A 22832-nucleotide genomic window follows, 5' to 3' on the forward strand; every position below is an offset into this window, starting at 1 on the left:
CACTTAGTTTTCAACAATTAATACTTTCACCATTCATTGCAGAATTGTCATAGTGACCTCAGCAGAAGTTGTGTTTATGCTACTCTTAATCTAAAATTAGAAATTCCTTTGTATATAGTTGTATAAAGCTTTTATCTATATTTTAATTGGTTTTTCTTTGTCCCACCCTGACTTTAATCTCTGGTTACTGTTTGCTACTTTCCAGAGTGTGGAGACGCATGAAACATTTCCTTACCTGTAATTTTTATTTGTTATGGTTTTCCATTTTCTGATATGTATGACTTCCACTTTGAAGATATCCTTTATTTTCTGGTGAAACATAGAACAAATGAATGCTTTTTCATCATGCTCATAAACCATCATGTTCTGCAAATTTAATCTATGAATTTATCCATGCACGATTATTCTGGGACCCTAGATACCAATTTCTTCCAAATACTGTCATTCTAATTCAGTATGGCATTTGGAAGTTTTTGTTCTGAGAAGGGTGCTTGAGATATGGTGTTTCTCCAGCACAGGGTTTCTGGATCCTGGAAGTTGGAAGAGGAGGTATGAGTAGACATAATTAGATGAAATTGTGAAAAGGAAGATTTGGGCTGTAAGAAACAGCTTCCCAATAATGAAAATGTGTTAGATTATGGAATAGTCTCCTTCAGAAAGTGGAATTGGTAGAAATGCCATCAGTTCCAACTTTGAAAAATAGACAACAGAATGCTAGAGAATGTATAGTACGGGAACAGTCCTACACTGGCAAGAAGATGGATTTGATGATCTAACAGGTCTTTTCCACCTCTAATGTATATGATTCTATGATACTGAGATTTTACACTTTAAAATTGTCTTGTATTGAGATCACTGCATATTTCAAGGATACAAGTAGGCTAATAGTTTCTCTATTATGTGAATAGTTGACATTTTGCTACTGTGCTTGAAAATTGAGTTTACATGATCGATTTTACCCTCAGGACAGAGAAGAATTGGGTAAGAGTGGTTGACTAGGTATATAGCAGACTGTGCACATGCACCTTCTCTTCAGCCAAAGACCTTATTTAGACAGATTAGTATCAAGTATATGAATCAAAATTGTGGAGTTCTCCAAAAAGTAAATGAGATGCATATGCCACAACTGGTAAAAGAGCTAAGCAGCTAGAGGCACAAAAACTTCTCTTTAAACACTGATTTCTCCAAAACCACATGGAATGATTACTAAAATGTCTGTGGCCATATTAAAACTTAAGTTCTGAGCTATAAAACAATAAGCACATTTTAGTGATTGTGGTGGTGTTGATGTGTTAAAGTATCTGGTTTTTAACCTGCCAAAATAAACTTATCAGTTAAAATCACTCTTAATCACTGGGAGATTTTCTTTCATACTTTTAGGTGATTTATTTGGTTAATCATTTTAGCTCTTATCAACTTTGTAATTTTACTGAATTCCTAAAACATTTACACACGCAAACACTGAACAAATGTTGTGGCTGTGATACAAACTGACAGAAAAAAGAAAATGCATAGTTAAGGGGGAAATAGCTCCTACATCTTCCGAAGTTAGACATAATAGTAAGATTCTAAGTTCCAGGGGTGGTGCAGGAAAAAATGCAGGTGAACAGTTATTCTGTAATTTGTTGCATACATTTGCAACAATTTTGCAGTGCAATTAACACTATAAACTAAATAATAGAAACTTACTATAATTTAATTTATATTTCTAAAGAAAGACCTCAAACAGTACTTAGTAAATTAAAATGTTGGTATGATTTTAGTTCAAAACAAATGTAAGCTCTTGAGTATTATGTTCACATGTAGCATTTATACTGAAGCATCAAACAGTTAAAGTAATGCTAATGTTTCTAACATCTGTGCAGGATTCTCTATCTGAAGTTGAAGAGAAGTATAAGAAAGCTATGGTTTCCAATGCTCAGCTAGATAATGAGAAAAACAATTTGATTTATCAAGTGGATACGCTAAAGGATGTCATTGAGGAGAGGGAAGAGCAGATGGCAGAGTTCTATAGGGAAAATGAAGAGAAGTCAAAGGTACTGATATTTTGTGTATTAAACTGTATTATACAAGAATGAATTTTTTAATGAAAATAGAGCCTTATGGTTAGTAGCTACCTTGAATAGCGAGGTTATATTTTAATCAGATATGACAGAGAAGCCATATCATGACTGAAAATTATTAAGACCCGGAATGTTCTGTTGAAGTAAGTGTAAGTGTGTGTGTGTGTGTTGGGAGGGAATCATTATTTTGTCAGTCACTTAGATTTCTCCTTTCCACAAAGGTCCAGGCCCCAAATTTTTCAACACCAGCTAGAAAATATAATACAAAAAGAGCACTGTGCAGATTCAATAATCTGGTGGGCTTCTCACCAGCTCATTGCACTTACACCTTGTTGGTGGGTTGCCCACATTCCCAGCTAGTAGGTTTAGTGGTTTAGCTACTTACTGTCTGGAAAACTATTCAAACCCTGACCCTGTATATTCTAACTGTTAAGGAGTCTGAACTGCGGCAGGAAATCATTGCTAAGACTACTGTTTACTGATGTTCATGTTTATTTTAATTTATATTGAAAATGTATGTGTCCAACCCACAACAAAGCATGCGCTGCTTAACTGATATTTGTTTAATATAGGAATTGGAAAGGCAGAAACACACGTGCAGTATTCTACAGCATAAGATGGATGAACTTAAAGAGGGCCTTCGTCAGAGAGATGAACTAATAGAGGTTTGTACACATTCAACGTCAGTCATATGGCTGTACTTATGGAAATATGTGAGGGAGAAAGTAAATAAGGAAGTGTTGTTTACGCCTTCTCATAACACAAGAACTAGGGGTCACCAAATGAAATTAATAGGCAGCATATTTAAAACAAACAAAAGGAAGTATTTCTTCACACCACACACGGTCAACCTGTGGAACTCTTTGCCAGAGGATGCTCTGAAGGCCAAGACTATAACAGGGTTCAAAAAAGAACTAGAAAAACTCATGGAGGCTAGGTCCATCAATGGCTATTAGCCAGGATGGGCAGGGATGGTGTCCTGAGCCTCTGTTTGCCAGAGGCTGGGAATGGGAGACAGAGAATGGATCACTTACCTATTCCGTCCATTCCCTCTGGGGCACCTGGAAGATGGGATACTGGGCTAGTTGGGCCTTTGGTCTGACCCAGTATGGCCGTTCTTATGTTCTTTTGTTTTTATGTAGATAGACTATATCAAGTTTGGTTATCTACGTATTTCCCCTATACAAAATAGACACACATACCAGCTTATATTTCTTAAGCAACAAAAAGTTCAGTTGTAGTGACAGGAATGTAAAGTTATCTATTCTGTATTTGAGTTACCATTCTATCTTAATTTTTATGAATTTATTTAAAAGTTAGAAATGTTCCCATGAAATTTTCAAAAAATTATCTTGTATATTGTAAAATACTTAAAAAAAAAAAAAAAAAAAAAAAATCTAGTTACTGGGCCTCAGACCAATGCTTTCTTTTTTTTTTTCTTTCTGTGTGAACAGAAATCTAATGCCTCTATATGCAAAACATGGGTTCATAGACTGGCAATTTTCCGTAGCTTGAACTCCAGCACTACTATCACACCCAAATATTGGGCAGTCATCCCAATCCCAGACACCAGCCTCAAATTAATTTAACTTTCTTTGCCTTCCCAAAAATGTTTGTTTTACAGTTTATTTTAAAAGGGGATGGGGGGAATTTCAGTGTTTGTGAATGTCCGCTGATTAGGTTTGCATTGTGGCTTATATTTGTGCAGTTGTACATGAATGTATTGTTTTCAATTGACATGGTACTGGCTCTCAAAATCCAGTGACAGCTTCTTGTCTGCAAACTCCATATTAAATTGTAGGTCCAAGGAATGTCAGAGCTAATCTCAGCCTTAATTTAAGGAAAAAACTCTAAGTTTCTACCCCTCTTAATTAGATACACCAATCAAGGATGTAACATTTGAAAGTTCTTCATTTTTTCCCCGTCAAGTTCCTCCACTGCCCTGCCAGTTGCCTTGGTCATTCTTTTGGGTCCTGTGAAACTCAAAAGACTTTTGAGAAGACCCCTGATCAGTAGTGGGAGGCTATGGTACTGATGGGGGTGCAGCTTATGGTGCTAAGACTGATGTATGCAGCCAATATGAACTCTGGCCAGGAGAAGGGGCAGTTCTTCTTTGAGTGCTTGCTTATGTCCATTCCATTGTAGGTGTGTGTGCTCACCACATACACCAGTGCTGGAAGTTTTTCCCTCAGTGCTATGTGAAGGGGACTGGCTCTGGCGCCCTCTGGAGTGGTGCACATATGCCGTGGTATAAGGGGCACTGCTGGCTCCCCTCCACCCTCAGTTCCTTCTTACCACCAGTGATGGTGCTGGAATGTCTCCTTGCTTCAGCAGGCGCTTACTTACCCAGTGGTTTTCTCTTCGTGTTGAATATAGATAAGTAATTCTTTGTTGTCTTAACTGTTAGTGTTAATGTCATAGATAGCTTAGACAGTTCCCTCTGGGATTTAGCCCAGGGATGGGGCATGCCCTGCTCCCTGGGCTTTCAGTCTGGTGATCGCAGTCGGAAGCCTATGCCAATTAGTGACCCTCATCAAAGTTGCTTGAAGTGTTCGTGGAGAAGCCCATATCAACGATAAGTGTCGCATTTGTAAGAGCTTCAATCCCAGGACAAAAAAGGAGTGGGACATAAGATTAACAGCACTCCTCATGGAGTTGGCCCTTGTGCCGGGCTCTGAGCCGCCAAACTCAGACTCTGCACCAATTATGGCAGCATTGGTGCATAGTGCACCCCCAGCACCGGCCTCCTGGTGCTGGTCCCAGTCCCCTGTACCAGCTTAGAAGCAAAAGAAGTGCCTGGGGAGAGGCGTTCCCTGACCTTCTGTATGGCAAAGGGAAAGTCTGGGGAGGAGTATAGGCCCTTGCAAGGCATTAAGTCTCTAGAGCCCAGCCAGGCATTGACATTGCCAGCAAGGCCAACGAGCCCTCCTAGGGACCAACTGCCCACCCCAGGTAATGCCAGAGATCCCCTGCACCTGGAAGTCCTGTCCACACTGGAGGCCTTCCAGGCTGCAAAAGACATTTGTCTTTACTGGTGCCCCTGATGCCTTGCCAAGACGTGGCCATCTCCAGGGGGAAGCCAGCACTGGGACCTGAACCACAGTTCCTGTCGGTGCGGCATTGGTCCCTAGCACCGCGACGGTCGACGTCGAAGTGATGATTCCCAGCGAGGCGCTTCTGACCTGCCCAGACCAACTGAAGTTCCTGGCCCTATTCGCGGGACTCTAAGCAACGGTTCCCCATGGGACGGCACCAATGGTAGATACAGGGCCACAATGCACCACTGGTTCTCAGAATGACACTGGTCTCTGGACAGGAAATATCACTCCCTGGGGCAAAGGACGCCATTGGAGTTACGGTGTGGCCGATCCCTGGTGCTGAGGCATAGATCGCCAAACCACGCGGCACCAATCACCTGGATCGACTCAGCACTCCTCATCATCCTGCTCTTGATTATCTGACTCAGTACTGACACAGAGCTCTAGGTGTCAATTGCTGGATGCCTGTTGCCGATCCACTGAGCTGCGCCACCAGGCCCCGAGCAGACAGCTCGGACCCAGAGCTTCAGTACCAATCCCCCTGCCACAAGCGTCACGGAAGCAGGCAGGAAGAGGACTTTGAGGCCACGTCGGCACTGTCGTGGTCCCCGAGACAAGACCGTTTCTTCTCCTCCTCCTTGGAAGTACTGGGTCCCTCGGGCCAGATGTCCTCAGCCAAGCCTGGGGAGGTTCCCCCAGGGCCGCCAGTTGATGCATGGCCCAGGGCCAATGCGCCCCACCCCATGGCAATTCTGGAATCCATGGGGGTTTTCCCAGGGACCCTCATGCAACGCTCTCTATCGGGGTGTCAGAGGGAAGATCAGCTACCGTTTCCTGCCTGCTCCTGGATTCGGATGCAGGGTCCGAGCAAGGTGCCCATGGGCCTCCCACAGCCACAGTGGAGATCACCTCTTCTCCCACTCTCGCCATCCTCGCCAGATGAGGCAGTGGCGGGACTATCACAGATAGTGCCACAGGATAATGCCAGGGCACACCAGGAGCTGCTAAAGAAGGTGGCAGCAAGCCTGGGGTTAGAGGCAGAGGAGTTGGCAGAACCCACTGATGGCCTGTTTGACATCTTGGTTGTGGTGGCCCTGTCCAGAGTGGCACTCCCTTTGTATGATGGAGTGGTAAAGCTTGTAAAAGCTTGGTGGCAAATCCTATCTTCCCTCCCACCCATCTCCAAGCGGGTGGACAGGAAGTAATATGTCCCCAGGAAGCGGTTCGAATATTGTACTCCAACCCAGCCCCGAACTCCCTAGTGGTCTCGGCGGCCAATGAAAAAGATAGATAAGGGCAACCAGGCCCAGCTCTCAAAAATAAAGACGGCAAGAGGCTTTACCTATTTAGGAAAAAGGTTTACTTGTCTGCCAGCCTCCAACTCTGAGTGGCAAACCATCAGGCTCTACTCAGGAGGTATGATTTTAATGTTTGGCAGTCAATCTTCAAATTTGCAGACTCATTGCCTGAGGAGTCCAAACTAGAGTTCCTTGCCATCCTTGGTGAGGGGAAAATGGTGGCAAGGGCTTCCTTACAGGCTGCCTCTGATGCGGCGGATTCGGCCGCTGCAATGAGGTGGGCATCATGACTACTGTCATCTGGGTTGGTGACAGAGGCCCAGCTTTCGCTCCAAGACCTCCCTTTTGATGGCCTGGCCCTATTCGTGGAACAGACAGACACAAAATTACATGGGCTTAAGGACTCTAGGGCTACCCTATACTCCCTAGGCCTCTACACACCGGCCCCCGCTAGAAAGAGGTTCAAACCCCAACAAATCGTAGACCAAGCAGTCAAGCCAGACCAGAGCCCGATCACAAGAAGGGCAGGGCCAACAATTCAGCTCTACCTCCCAGTCGGGCTCTTCCCGCTACCCCCAGGGTAACAAGCGGGCGTTTTGAGGGTGCGCTCAAGGGTGATATCCCAGTCTACAGACAGATCCTAACCTTCTTTTGTTTTTCAACCACCTTCCTTCCTTCCTCCCTCCCCGCTTGGGCTGCAATAACAATGGACCGCTGGGTCCTCAAGACTGTGGCAGTGGGGTACATCCTACAGTTTTATTGAAAATCCCTCCCTCCCACCCCCTCTTCCCCATCCCTCTTCATGGACCCTTCTCAGGAGTGACTTCTCGCCCAAGAGGTACAAGCTCTCCTGCAAGTTGGGACCATAGAGGAAGTCCGCACACTTCAGAAAGGGAAAGGGTTTTATTCCTGGTATTTTCTCATTCCAAAGGCCCAGGGTGGTCTCTGCCCTATTTTGGACCTGCAAGGCCTCAACAAGTATCTTAAGAAGTTGAAGTTTCGCATGGTCTCCCAGGCCTCCATCATTCCTTCTCTGGATCCAGGAGATTGCTATGTCGTCCTCGATTTGAAGGACGCCTACTTTCACATATCAATATTCCACGGCAGCCACCCTGGTCGCCCACCCCAGGGCCTACTCTGCTGGCAGTGCCCCTTATACCACAGCATATGTGCGCCACTCCAAAGGGCACCAGAGCCAGTCCCCTATGCATACCACTGAGGGAAAAACTTCCGGCACCGGTGCATGTGGCGAGCACACACACCTACAATGGAATGGACATGAGCAACACCTCTCGAAGAACACTGTAACTGTCTTTTCTCAACATGTAGTAGACTAAGCACCGAGAGCAAGGATCTCCTGCATATTCTAATCCTGATTCTGACACTTACTCCCTCTGTGGCCTTAGCTGGGTCACTGAACCTTTCTGGTTGAGCTTTTTTATCTGGAATACTTAACTGCCTCACAGGGTATGGATTATTACTTTTATAAAGTGCAACAGCATATAAATGCTTATATTCACCAGATCCACATGGACGCTTCACAAAATGGGGGCCAAAGGGCACCCGCACTTGCAACTTATTTAAACAGTTATTCATTGCAATACTTTTCTAAATGTTGGCATTATGCACATAACCCAGCACCACCAGTGGGGTTCTCTTGATCAGAAGGAAGTTGGTTTTGGCACAGACACCTCCTCCACTCACAGATACAAAATGAGTTGATTTGTTGGGATACCAAAGAATTCTCTCTAATCATCCCCAAAATCCTCAGGCTAGCCCCATATAGAGGGGCATGATTATAACAGATTGGGATCAGTTATATTTTGAGGGCCTAAGAAAAATTTTAGTAGGCCCACCAAAAATGCTGAGGCCACCTCTGATCACAGTAGTGCATTACGTAGAATTAGTTGACAGGCATTTCATTGCTGGATGCTTTATCTTGTCTAAATACACAATTCCTTCTTTCTTTCTTCCTTTTCTTCTTTCTGTTTGTTTTCCATTTTATAACAGGAGGTGATAAACCTAATACTCTGTCAACACACACAAGTGTAAAAGTTAGAAAAGGTTCTTTGAGTTACAGAAGTACTTTTTGCAACATTTCTTACAGATCATTTTAGAAATTGTGGTTTTGTTTTCTTGGGCATTAATGTCTAATATGTTTACTGTGTTACTACATATTTTGTAATATAATGGTTTTCAACCTGTGGTCCACAGAACCCTGGGGGTCTGCAGACTGTCTAAGATTTCCAAAGTGGTCCACGTCTCCATTTGAAATATTTTAGGGGTCCACAAATGAAAAAAGGTTGAAAACCACTGTTGTAATACAAATACCTCGAGCTGAAATTGAAATGTTTACACCAGTTCACATATTGCCTTCAACACTTCAGCGTTTTGGTTAACTTTCTAAGTTTACTGGGCCAAAAATAACCCCTAAATATTGCAGTGTGACTGTGCTAAAAAAGATTCAGAACACTTATCCGTAGTCTGAGATACTATGTCCTAGAGTTTCCATGTTTTGAAAGCAGAATACATAAATAATGCACCTTTTCAAAGGAATGTGCTCTTTCTTCCTGATCATCCTGTTTGTATTCTGTTTGCTGCATACCCGACCACCGACTTGGGATGAATTACATTTTCCCAAACATATTACAACCAAAATACACTTGTTTTGCACTGGTACGGATGTTGTTCTCAACTTTTTATAGCTAGCATCCAATACATTGCAAACATTTTGATATCGGACAATTGTTATGTTTATACCTTTTTCTGTTACAGTAAATGAGGTTGCAAGGGTAAGTCAGTGGCTAGGAAATGTAAAAGTCAGTGTTTTAACTTTTTTCTAATATCTTACATCAATGCTATATTTTAATTAAATTTAATTTTGTGGCATTGAACTTTAGCGTATTGCATTTGTCATAATTTATAAGAATTAACATAAAAGGGGGTTACATTAATTTATGCCTAGGCCTGTGGTTCCAGTCTCATCTTTAATAGCTGAATAACTTTTCAGTCCATCGTGAAAGAAACTTTTAAAAAAGGTCACGTCCATGTGATACTTGACACACTCTGCTGAAGAGCTATCATGAAGGTATTTTTTTCTCTAGACAGGATATTACTTCCAAATTATGTGGAAACTACTATCATGGAAATGCACAGATACAGCTGATACATTATCAAGAAGTTATTTTATATATTGCCTACTCCATATAACATTAGTGTATAAAAAAAGTTAGTTACAATATCCTTGTGTGATTGAAAAAGGAAGGTGTCATATTAGCCTAAGATGCCATCTATGTTTTTAAACTCTCATCCTTACAGATTCTTTGGTTGATTTTATACTATTTAGTTTCCTTTATCTGTTTGTTTCCTTTACTAGTCTGTCTTTTTCCTCTTTTATTCTTTCCCTCCTCCCATTTACTACAGGAGAATCAACGCATGCAGCAGAAAATAGACTCCATAACCAGAGAGGTGTTTGACCTCCAGGAGACAATTAATTGGAAAGATAAAAAAATTGGGGTATGAAACTAATATGGGGGGAAAAGGGATCATTGATTTAGAAATAGACTGGTATTGTTAGAGGATTCTGGACAGTCCAAAGAAAATGAAGGCCATGTACATTTTAGCCATTTAAACACAGTTGCAATCTGATATTTGTAACATAGGCTTCCTCGCTGGAACAAAGAAATGAGCTTCACTTCATATTACTGAATTTCACTTACATATACAGTGGGTGAAAGGGATAAATTACAATTTTATCCTTCCAAGAAATTGGTTAAGAGCGTAGGCTTGGCCATACTAAGATAAAACCGTAGGATCCATCTAGTCAGTTGTCATACATCTAGCAGGAGCCAGTGCCTAATACTTCAAGCAGAAAATGAAAAATACATAACCACCTATTCAGTTCTGAAAATATGGCTTACTACACTCATTTTGGATGTTGAATTTACTGCATTATATATGCATTAAGCAACTTGTTATACATTTTATATTAAGAAAGGAGAAATCTAAGCGCTCATAATACTTCAAGACTTGTTAGCCATCTATTCCAAAAAGTAGTGTTTTGTTTGATTTTTAAATAAAATGACTCTTATAAAATCATATTTTTTTTCAAGAAGTCTAGCTATATGTCATACCCACATCTCAGGGTTGGTTTTGTGGCCATGTGCCTCACAATACATCAGAAGCATGCAGGTGTTTAATATGATTACATACCATGTGTCTCTCATTCACTTAAGCAGTCCAGGGTTTTCACTTTGAAAGCACTGTGAAGAATAAAAGATTAAACAAAATATACTATAGCTTAAATGCTGTAAAGCTTATTACAAACAAAAGAGGAAAGAAGATTGAGTAGCTTGAAGGGCCTAAATAATATGGTGATTGGCATTATATAAAATAGAACTGTATTAATTAAACTTATGAAATAGAAGACTTCAGTTTGTCATGCATACAGTCCCTTAACTTTTAAGAATATTTTTTTACCTGTAGCCAGGGCTTGAAAAATCTACCAATTCATGGCAAATATGAAACTTGCCTAGATGGAGGTAGAGACCAGTGACATCAACTGGTACAGAATCTAAACCGTAACTTTTTTAAAAACAGAGGTTTTTAGCCTTTGTGTCTCATAAAATTGAAGTCCAACCCCACCCTACCACTTGTAAAGGAGAATGAACATTCTTCCTCTCTGTTTGCCTCCCCTATGATCCTATAGCCCTTTATTTTCCATGACTTCATCTTTGTCTCAGCTTTTATTTTTTGTCATCTTCCCTGATGATAAGCTCCAGTGGATTTGTCAAGACTGGTCAATTTTCACTGTATCCCATCTTAAGACTCCTTTGAGCAGCTGTACAATACACTATATTTTGTAAGTTATTAGAATTTTATTCTGGTTCTAAGAAGTTGTTTGCAAAGATGATGCAAACCAGAAATCTGGTTCACAAGCAGGATAGAAACAGCATGTCAGTTTCAAGTCTATTTTTCAAAGTTCTCTCAAATTCTCAGACACATTCAGATAGGATTGAAACTCAGTATGTCAGTTTGAGGGCTGAGGTACTATTTATCTAGTCATTTATTCAGGGTCTCCTGAGATAAGTCTCCTCCCTGCCCTCCCTGCTCCCCCCAATAAATTCCTTTTACTTTTCAGAGCGCTTCAAAGTGTACCTGCATAGACAGATTGCCTTGAAAATAGCTATGCCAAATCAGGGTCTGGGATAGACTTTGTGGGGCAAATTTTGGGATATTTGGTCAAAGGAACTCTGAGTCAAAGTTTACTCCTCCCAAGTGACCTACTTTTACTTAATAAATTGCCCTACAATGCACTTGCAGAGCTCAGTTGTCCTGAAAAACATTTTGACAGTAAGAGGGACTGGAAGTAGTAGTTTTGCAAATTTGGTGTTATATGGTCGGTGGGTGAGGTGAAATACAACCAACCCTACCTCTGTTACTAAAGGTTTTGGTAGTGAATATTCCCTGTTTTTATTGCCAACCCCACGGGGTAGCAGGGAAGCAGAGTTATGGTTGTGTGCCTGTGTTGTGTGAGAAGTGTAACAGAACTCTTTCAACATTTGTGTTTTTGGCTTTTTTTCTTGCAATGATAACCTTCTTATACCATGTGTGCAAGGAAACCTTAACTCTGCATTTCCTGTTTTTGTCAGTTATTTGGGTTTTGGGAATTAAACTCTCATGTTCTGTAAGCTACAAGGAGTCCTGGAAAGTGCAGAGTGCCTACAACCCTAACTCCGTGTTGAGGGACTCTTTTACACGTGAATAACTAAATTGAGATATGTAACAAGGTATGTTTAAAAATATATATTAAATAGCAATTTGATAATTTTACAGTTTAATAGCATACACAATAAACGTTGTTTATTCCTTTAAAATGCAAGGATTGTAGCTTTGAGTGCATGTGGTGGCACTTGGCACTCTAGCTAGTAGGCATCAGGTAAACTTTTCAAGCCCTAATTAAAGCATTTATGGAGTTAAAAAAAATAAGGGGCTTGACTTTAAGTTTATAATTTTAGTTGTAGAAATCTAGTGTGTCTGAGGAAACAGTAGATAAGTAATAAAATGATTTTTCTTAAAATATTCTATATCCATCAGAGGGTGGCTGCTAGACTACTCCCATATTTTTAGTATGCAGTGCTTAAAATTTATTTTTCCATCTATGAAATCCAGTTCAACTGCATGTTTCATTTATTCCTGTTGAAATAAATAAATGAACAGCATAGTGCATTGAAAAATATTGCTTTCCCTAGAAACTATCAATAATAATTTAAAATAAAACATCCAATAGAACATCAGAGTTATGAACACCAGAGTTAAACTGACCAGTCAACCACACCTCATTTGGAACCGGAAGTACATAGATCAGGCAGCAGCGAAGATCTCCTACAGTAATACAGTACTGTGTTAAACGTAAACTACTAAAAAAATAAAGAGAAGGCAGCATTTTTCTTCTAGATAGTAAAGTTTCAAAGCCGTATTAAGTCAATGTTGAGTTGTAAACTTTTGAAAGAACCACCATAATGTTTTCATCAGAGTTATGAACATTTCAGAGTTGTGAACAACCTCCATTCCTGAGGTGCTTGTAACTTTGAGGTTCTATTGTAGTAAATTTGAGAAGTGAAGAAAATACAATGTGAAGCTATTTACCTTCATTTCTTCCTTTATATCAGTCTATTCCTAAAGATTCATGCATGACATAACATTTGTTAGATGAGTTTTCTTGGCAAATGTGTGTTTACATTTGTGCAGTTATCTCTTATTTGGGATTATTTATAATGCAGTTGTCGCATAGTCAAGATTATTCATAGTGCATGTAGGAATTAATTTAAATGGAATATTGGAGTGCTGCCTAATTGGCCTAAAATGTCTGTCTTAACTCTGGGTAACATAGTTGCCACATAGCTGTATGAGATTGTTGTGTTTTCTGTTGTGACCCCTTTTGTGTTAATGTAGTGTCGTTAGTGCCAGTTTTTCTTAGTTTTGTGTTTCTAAAAACATTTGTTGGTAACCAAATGGCTAAAATATTTATGCAAGTAACAGAGAAGCAGATGAGTAGAAATGAATGAAAGGAACTAAAATATACGGACCTTGATCGTAAGATTTCTACTCTGTGCTCCTGTAGAAGTCAGAGTAGTTAGTGTAATGGATGTGGTATTCTACAGTCTCTACTAATTAAATCCCCGAGCATTTTGGCCTGTGAGAAGGATGTGGAGTCTTGACTGTTCAGTAGTAGTGTGGTGGCTTGTTGAGTGGCAGGATGCAATTGTTAGTAAATATATATTTGGACTGAAATAGATGTTTCTCTTAAAGCCAGAGGCAGGTATTTATTAATCTTAACCAAAGCGTTTGTCAAAATACCTCATCACAAAGCTGTTCCCACTATGAGGGTTTTCTAGGATAGTTCAGCTAGACACAAATACTATGTAGAAAAGTCCATGCAGAGATTGCCTTAAAATGGACACATTTGGAAGGACTGTATTCATTTTGGTAAACAATGTAATGAATCAAATGGTTGGATTGTATAGAGTCTGCCAAGCCTACTATAGGTAAAGATTGTTTCAAGACCAGCATGCGGCACTGAGGCAAACATATGACTGCAAAAGTTAGCTATTGAAGTTGCACATAATATTTTATATTCCCCTTCTGCTTTCTTTACTTTTATTCAGCTGCTTGCCTTATTTGTATAAAATCTCTCTGCTGCCTATCATATTGCTCTTTCTCTGTGCCATTCTTTTTCTTGCTATCTGCCTGTACCCAGGCCCTAGAAAGACAGAAAGAGTACTTTGACTCCATTAAGCATGAGCGAGATGAGCTCAGAGATGAGTTGGCTGACCTGAAGGAAGCAATGAAGACAGGACAGGTATGTCAGTAGCAGTAGTATACAGTAATACAAATACAGAAATGGGGGATCAACCATAGTCAACACAAAACAGAAAGCAGTATGTTACTACTCCAGTACATCCCAAGAAAGGTTTGATTCTGGTAATGACATAAGTAATGCTGCTTGGTCCAAATATGGACCAAAACCCCCAATCCTCACATAAGTTAAATGGAACATTTCCATTTGGTGTAACTGTTTCAGTCAAGTTGAAAACGCTTCTGAAAATGTAAAATGTAATTGGATAGAAAAGGTTTCTTTTGTATAAGTGAAATTCCTTTTATTTTTTCAGAAACACGGGTTAGTTATAATCCCAGATGGTACTCCAAATGGTGATGTAAACCATGAACCAGTGGTTGGTACAATAGCAGTTGTATCGCAGGAAGCTGCTCAAGTCTTGGAATCTGCAGGAGAAGGACCACTAGGTAAAAATATACTAAATACATGTTGTCTTTCAAAGATTTTACTGGATTTTTTGTTTTCCCCCAGTGTTCACATCCAAAATTGTGACTTTAGAGCTACACAAAGATATTTCCCTTACTTATGAAATGTGCCATTGCCAAGCTGAATGCCTTTGTCTAACCTAACAACATATTTGTTTGTTGGTGCGATGAGGGCATCTGCAGTTGGTTAATTCTCATGGTCCAGTCTCCATTTTATTGTTTTTGAGGTAACATTAGAGCGAGCTAAGAAAACTAGGAAATAGTTGGATAAAAATGCAGAATTAGTAAAGTGTTTTGATTAACACTTATTTTCTTTAAGAAATAAATGTTTCTTTAAAAACATGAACTATTTAAAGAGCCCATTTGTGAAAAGTCCTATGTACAAGAAATAGGAGTGTATATTGTGTCTTGTCATTTCCTTTGAAATACTTTTTGTATTCATGCAGATTGATGGTATCTCTTAATTGCTTAGAATAGAAAGGTTTGCTCTAGTTCCAGTTAGCACAGTCAAACTACTATGTGGACAAAATTAGGGTTCTGTTTCCAGGCTCCTGGTTAATTTTGTTTTCCTAGCTGAACTGCACAAATTGGTTTTTTTTCATTACTTAGTACACAAGGAAACATCCTTGTATGTTGGTACACATAGTATACAAATTTAAATGGAAGACTGCATGTTTTTTGTTTTAAACCATTTATTTAATAAATAGTCCTGATATTGCCCAGTCATGTTGAAATGGACAGAAAGAATTGTTAATACTCATATTTGGTGGTTCTGATGCACTATTGCTTTGTTTACATTATTTTTAAAAATAATTCTCTAAGAAACTGAGAACTTGTCAGACCTATTCTGATTTTACTACTGACTGAGTGGGAGGGTATGTTCAAGGGGTTAATGATCTTCTGGATAAGTTAATTTATTTTAGCTTCAGTTTAGGCTATTAGCCCAGCTACTGTTTGTATTCTAGTAACACAACATGATAGGTACTCTACAAACATAGGGAGGCACAGTCCCTTCCCTGAAGAGCTTGCAATCTGAAAGATAAGACAGAAATAAAGGGTTGGGAAAAGGATGTTTACATACAGGTAAAATGGTTATAGGAGTAACTGGCCATGTCTTGAGTATTTTTACTAAAGTGAGTATTTTTAGGAAGTGGGAGATGGTTTTGTTTTGTTAAATGTATAAATTATCGCCAGTAGTCCCTCAACCATTCATTAACTACTAGGAATTGCCTTACTCAGATGTCTTTATTTCTGCTAAACTTTTTATATGTTAAAAAGTAAAGAAAATACTTAGCTTTTTATATGTTACAAAGATATATTTGAACTGCAAGTTGCTGTGAATATAGTGATGTGTTTGAAGTATTGATGTTTGCAACCATTTAGGCAAGTACAATAAACCATAGGAACTCAAATGGTCATTTTCAGCACATCATTAAATTCACAGCTTTTGCTAAACTTGAAAAATATTTTTATTTTTAAGCTTAATGAAAATAAAACATTAAATTTTTGGTTTTAAATCCATCTGGTTTTTAATTGAGATCTTCTTCTTTGGTTCTTTTAGATGTTCGGCTACGAAAACTGGCTGGGGAGAAAGAGGAATTATTGTCACAGGTAGAGAAGTGGGTTTTTTTCCCATAAATAATGTGTAAAGGGATAGATAGGTTAGATTTTAAAAAGTGCCCCCCCCCCCCAAAAAAAAAATTTAGTACATTAATAAAAAATAAAAAGCTACTAAACCTGTAGGTAAAACAAACTAAACCAAAATATTAGCTTTAATGAAACTTCCAACTTTGGTCCGCCAAAAACTACTAAACTCCTCTCTGTGGTGCCCTGAACAGCATGAACTTGGTCTTACGCAATAGCTAAGTTGGTCTTCAAGCTGTTTCCCTTATGGTTGTTCTGAGTGGTCCTAATTGGAAGTATATATGAGAGTGCTTCCTGCCTCTCCTTTTTTATACTAACATTGTACTGTATGATTGACTCATTTGCATCTTACAATTACAGACCATCATTGATCAGTGATAGTTATATGAAATGAAGTAGCTATTTATTCATTCTTTCTCTTATTTCTTTTTATAAAAACAAGAAGTCGGAAGTTACTAAAATCTAACAAGGTTTGGGAGTCATTTTTGAACAGTACCAGTATGGCTGACTCGAGAGGAAGCAGAAGCCAGGGTCGTTATGTGTTCTGAGAGATCTGTCCAGGACAAGAGTACTCAAACTTTTCCATACCATAAAGTGTCTCATGGATAATCTGTCCTCCCATGTTGTGATTCTTCCAATTCATCATCACAATATTCCTGTGATAACTACAGTTAGTTAAAAGGAAAAATATTATGAATATTAATTTTTAATGCAGTTTAGCAACTAGAAAAGAGGAGGTGGTTAGTGACCTGCAAGTAACCAGTGGACCACCAGCAGGTGTTCCACAGACTACTAATCCACAGACCACAATTTGTGAACTTGTGGTCTAGGGGAAGGCATGGAGTATAGCTGCACAGGACACAGATCTAGCCATTCTTATCAGCCTTTGTTTTCATTGAGAGTGTACCAGATACCTTATTTTTAATATTCAGATGAATGTCAAATAACTAGGTGTTTTGGGTTCAAGGCAAAATAGAAGCCAAATACTGGCTAGACCATAAAAATACAATCACTTATTAGAGCATGGTAGTTGTAAAAATCATTCTATTTTGAGGTGGCTTATGTAAACTCCTGTTTGTGAGATTCAAACTCCCTACACCATTCCACTCAACTGTGGGAGGAATTTTCCAATAGTGTAGAGCAAAGATAAGAGCTCCTACCTTCTTCATCAGCCCCCAATATAGGGGTCATGGCTGGGGATTTCTTACATACTGATGAGCCCTGACTGCCGGAAAAACCTGTAGGAACTGCTGACATGTAACACAAAGTTAAGCTACTTTTGAGACTACTCTAACTCTGCACAGGTGACCAGCTTGGCAGCCATCACTTCTGGGAATGAGGGAAGAGGTACATCATAATGCTGGCTTTGCCCTGGTATGCCTTTGCACATCCAGGGATCTGAGCCATAGATTTTGTAAACTTTAAAAATGTAAAATATACATGAAAAATTCCATACCCAGAGCTCAATTGGCACCTCATGCTGAGAATCACGATGAAGGGAAAAATGTTTTGTGGTAACAATATAACTTCTAGCAGATTACTCTTCATAATATGACATTTTAATTTCAGATTAGGAAACTGAAGCTGCAACTGGAAGAGGAACGACAGAAATACTCTAAAAATGATGGCACAAATCCAGATATAACAGGATTAGAGAATGGTTCTGATTTGCAATTAATTGAAATGCAGAGTAAGCATACCTTAAATATATATAGATATTCATAGTGAAAAGAAACCTAGTTCTCCTCTTCCCCCGATGCATGAAGGATGAGTGCCCTTCTTTGGTTGTGAGACCTACTTATCTAATCTTGCTGAAAACTTTATCTGTGGCTTTCATGGGGGCTTTCCTCAAAGCTATTTTCTTTCTTGTGTAGGTTTAATTATTATCAATTGTAGTAGTATCAACAGAGTACAGGATTTTAAAATTATTTTTTGTTGGCAAACTTCCTCTCAGTGCATTCCTCAGTATACAATAGTTAATAAAAGGTTTCTGTTTGCTTTTGGAGCTTAATAAAATTTCTGGCAAGTTAATTTTTCTTAGTTGACAACGTTGCCTCACTTTGATATAAATATTTGCCAGATTTCATTATTAGATGATAGAATTTCACCTGAATTATTTTGCTAGTATTTTCCCCTGGTTTCTTATCATGTTGAAGCTTGATCCACTAACGCAGTCTGAAAGACTCCCTGTCACTGTCTGGAGCAAACAAAACTTATTAAAATCCTGCCCAACGTTCAGTTTCATTTCATACAAACTGACCAGGCTAGCTTGAGTCTGAGCAAGCGAACTCCCTAGCTGTCAGCACCCATATGGAGCTGCTAGTCACTGACAGGACAGTCATTTGGGAGATGTGCCAAAGCTATCTCAAGCAGAGCTGTGGCTGTGTCAATTGGTAATTTTCTGAGCAGTACCACCAAAAATGATTTGCAAACCTGCAAGAAATTCTTTTCTTTTCTTTTTTCTTAGATTTGTATTGTCAAGTAAATTCAAGCTTTATTCTGCTTTTTGGTCAAATGCTTTTTCAGATCTCTGCTCAACCTCCAGAATTTATATTTATGTTGGGATTCTTGTCCTCAAACCAATAGTGATTCTGCTTTTCAAGGAGATAATCTGTTGGTGATGAGATGGTTTGTTGATGTTACCATTTATTTTGGTTGTCCATGGTCTGTCCGAAGTGCACATTTTAAAGTGTCTATATCTTGGGGTTACCAAGTGATTAATGCAGGCTTAGTGTCTTCAGTCTTTTATAATGGGTCTGTTAGGTTTCACATGTAAAAGATAGGATCATTATTCTAGCTTCTTTAGTCTCCAAGAGAAGAGAATCGATAAAGAATATTTATACCACAAGAGTCCTGAATATAGTAGTCTTCTTTGAGCAGTGGTCCCTCTGTGTGTTTCACACCTGGGCTATGCATGTGCACTATGTGCCTGAGTCTGGAATTTTTTAGTAAGCAGTGTCCATCCATAGCATTTGTTGTGCTCTGAACCAAAAGTATAAGGAACGGTGCAGACAGACACACCTCCCATTCCTTCGTGTTGCCATGAAGTCTGAGGGAGTCTTCTGTCTTCTCAGCTCCTTCTGCTACTATGTCATTTCTGTAAATATACTGTAATTAGTTTGTTTTTAGTATTCTTCTCCTTTTTAGACTCCATTTTAATAGAGTTAGATAGTTGTTCCCCTTTTTCCCATTCCGCAGAATTTTCCCCTCTGCTCTGCCCAGGAAGGCTGAGATTGTCCCAAGTGCCAGGGTTCAAAACTTGTGTTTCCTGCCCTTGCTCTTTTTCTGTGACCAGTCAACATCAGTGTTGCCTCTCCTGTCTGGGCGAGTATCATATCTCAGCCACGTACAGTAGTTGCTGCTCCTTCCCCCCAGAACTCATGAGGGTCAGGAAAAGAGAAGGTGATGAGACCCCAATCAGATCCAGGCTGGGAAGATCCCCCTGTACAGCAGCCTCATCAGACAGGAAGCATCCCTCTGAGCACAAGCTTGGGAGTTGAAGCTAAGAATTCTAAGCCTGAAGAGAAGGCTTCCGATGAGAGTAAGATGCACGGTCATAAGTATAGGGATAAATTGTCTTCATCCAAAACTGCTCCGAAGAGAGAGCATCACTCCCCGCCCCCACCAAAGTCAGGAGAGCCTGTGCACACAGACGCTAAAGACTTAGGCCTGAGTAAATCTTCTTGGCAAGAGAAAGTGGCACATAAGGGTATGGAGCCGCCTGTTCCGGTACTGATTCTGGTGTCCAAAGCACAGGACAAACATTCTCCAGAGCCGACGCAGTGCCTATACTGACGCAGCCCCAGAAGGGTCTGACTTCTTCTGTGACCAGGGAAGCTCCAGATCCGATGGCACCACCAATGTACTCACCATCCACCCCCAGGTGGTCTGAGACCTATGTCTCCCTATCCTCATATTCACTCATTCTCTCTCTCACTCATGCACCATCTCTATTCAGAGACGTTACTTCAGAAGAGGAGGTTATTCCTTCTCTCCCACCTGCAAGTCTGTGTACAAAATCATTGGTACTGTATGTACTGCTGGTGATCTGGTGTTTTCTTACAATGATTCGGAAACGCCTCAGGAGTCTCTGTGGTACCAAGCAAAGATGGCCCTGCACAGAAGCCCTAGAACATCAGGGTTACATCTTCTGGCCCGGCATGATTTGCCAAGGGACAGGTGGTACCCTATGCCATGGGTAAAGATACGTAGGGCAGCTACCTGGAGCTCCTTGTACACCTTCACAAAACGTTACACTTTGGTCCAGTCTGCCGTTACAGATACAGCTATGGGGACAGCAGTATTAGCTATCACATCTGCGTCCTTGCAACCATTTCTTGTTTGAACACTGCTTGTTAATCTCCCACATGTGGAATATAGGTAGGGACCATCACTCGAAGAAGAAACAGAGGTTACTTACCTGTAACTGGAGGGTCTTTGAGCTGTGTGATCCTTATCTGTTTTCCATTATCTGCCTTCTGTCATGGATTATCTGGATTTGGAGCATGAGGAGAGCTACAGCATGTGTGGGCCAGTGGGGCACTGCTTACTAAAAAAAATTCCAGACTCAAGTGCATGGTGTGCATATATGTACCCACGTGGAATATGGAACCACACATCTCAAAGAACCTCCAGTTACAGGTAAATAACCTCTATTTCTCAATGGAGTCATATTTAAAATTCATTTGAATTAAAATAGGAATTGCTTATTAGTGACACTTTAAGAAATCCATTAATGTCTGATTTTATTTAGGAGATGCCAACAGACAAATAAGTGAATACAAATTTAAGCTTTCAAAAGCTGAACAGGATATAACTACCATGGAACAAAATGTAAGTATCTTTCTTTAGAATTTTTTTAGTAAATTTTTAGTAAATTTAAGTAAGTCAGAGATTTTTATGCATAGTATACTAGAGTTATAAGATCATTTTTCTCAGATGTAGATTCCAAAATTGATTCTTATCTGTTCTGTGATTCAACATAATGGCTTCACCAGCAGCACTAAATTCATACTTGTGTTACCATTTTCTTACAAATCAATACTTTTTCATAACCTCACCATAAAAGAAAATGTAGAGATTCATATTCTGGGGTTAATTGACCAAGACCTCCATCATACTGTACAAAATAAAAAGGAATGGAAGTAAGTTTTTTACTGTGTAAACTGGATTGCTTTCTTAAATTACTATCTGTGAAAAAGGTACCCTTGACTTAGGGAGATACAGAAAATTAGATAATCTTATGTAGTAAACAAGACAGTAATGTACTTGAGAAACTCTTCTGGGTTTCCATAGTTTATAAATAGCAAAATAATAGAATACTCTGAGAGCGAATTAGAGTATGTTTCAGTAAATGGGGATTACTTTAGCACTTGGCAAATCATTCAAAGTTACACAGTGCTTTTTATCACTACGCCACATATTTGATTTCATTACTCTGTGAACTGTAGTAGAACATTAACAGGTCATAACTCTTGCATTCTAACTAGAGAGTGGTGAGTGAGCTTTAAAGCTAGTGGTTCCTATTCATTTTTTGCTTGGCGCTCCATCCCCTTTTGTTACAGAGCTGGGCTTGGACTCATGACCTCTCACATCATACCCTGATCCATTGCCATGTCTCACCTTTCTTGTTTCCACTGCCTCTGTTTCCCAGTTCACTTTCCCTTGGTTCTCACTTTCCCCTCCCAGTTTTCCCACTCTCCCTGCCTCCAGTGCTCTTCCATTCCCCTCGATCCACGCTCTGCTGTCTCACCATGAAGAGTGACCGACAGTGGGTTCTTCTCTGGTGTTTCTACTCTCCATGAGTCTCCCTTCTTGCTGTTTCCCTGTTCTTTAAACCCTGATGTTTCCCTTTCTCTGCAGTCTCAGCTGCTTCTGCACATTGACACTCACCACCTTCTCTCCTGCTGAGGGTGCCACAGATAATGCAGGGAACAGTGCTGTGGAGTGCCACATAGGAGAGGGGAGAAGGACAGACAGGTGGGTAGCCCATCCCATTATAAAGCAGTCAGCAGTCATTTTTTTTGGTGGTTTACTTTGTTTGCAGATTGGAAGACTTGAAGGACAGGTGATAAGATATAAATCTGCAGCAGAGAATGCAGAAAAAGTGGAAGACGAACTCAAAGCAGAGAAGAGGAAACTTCAGCGAGAGGTAATCAACTCCATTTTCCTTTCAGAGTAAACATGATGGAGTTTCATTAATAAAACCAAATGCCTATGAACATTTAATCTTTGTAGCTGTTATGGGAGTAATTCTGTGAGCAGTCTGTTGGCTTCCAACAAGGGGGTAAGAACTACAAATGGTCGTATATAGAGGACTTTTTCTTCAGTATGATGTCTCATGCACCTGAGGCTGGCCCAGTGTATTTCAAAATCATTTCTTTTCTGACTGTAGCTGGCAGAGGAGTTCTGCAGGATCTGCAAGCATTTCATTGGCAATTGTCTTGGCTTACAGCAACTTTCTCCTG

General features: G+C 39.9%; 1 protein-coding gene across 10 annotated transcripts in view; it reads left to right on the forward strand.

Moving 5' to 3' along the window:
* The window catches only part of LRRFIP2 (LRR binding FLII interacting protein 2), a 153660-nt gene that overhangs the window by 114182 nt on the left and 16646 nt on the right, over window positions 1–22832 (forward strand). For 4 of the 10 annotated variants that reach the window (XM_043540667.1, XM_043540668.1, XM_043540669.1 and 1 more), the window contains 8 exons: window positions 1866–2036; window positions 2636–2728; window positions 14159–14260; window positions 14571–14703; window positions 16283–16332; window positions 17935–18055; window positions 21119–21198; window positions 22412–22516. In XM_043540667.1, coding sequence (XP_043396602.1) covers window positions 1866–2036; window positions 2636–2728; window positions 14159–14260; window positions 14571–14703; window positions 16283–16332; window positions 17935–18055; window positions 21119–21198; window positions 22412–22516 — 855 coding nt within the window. Of the gene's footprint in view, window positions 1–1865; window positions 2037–2635; window positions 2729–9822; window positions 9916–14158; window positions 14261–14570; window positions 14704–16282; window positions 16333–17934; window positions 18056–21118; window positions 21199–22411; window positions 22517–22832 lie in introns of all 10 variants that reach the window. The other 6 variants (XM_043540666.1, XM_037890115.2, XM_037890116.2 and 3 more) reach the window with 2 other exon arrangements.

Source organism: Chelonia mydas, chromosome 2 (assembly GCF_015237465.2).
Source record: "Chelonia mydas isolate rCheMyd1 chromosome 2, rCheMyd1.pri.v2, whole genome shotgun sequence".
Classification (NCBI taxonomy): domain Eukaryota; kingdom Metazoa; phylum Chordata; order Testudines; family Cheloniidae; genus Chelonia; species Chelonia mydas.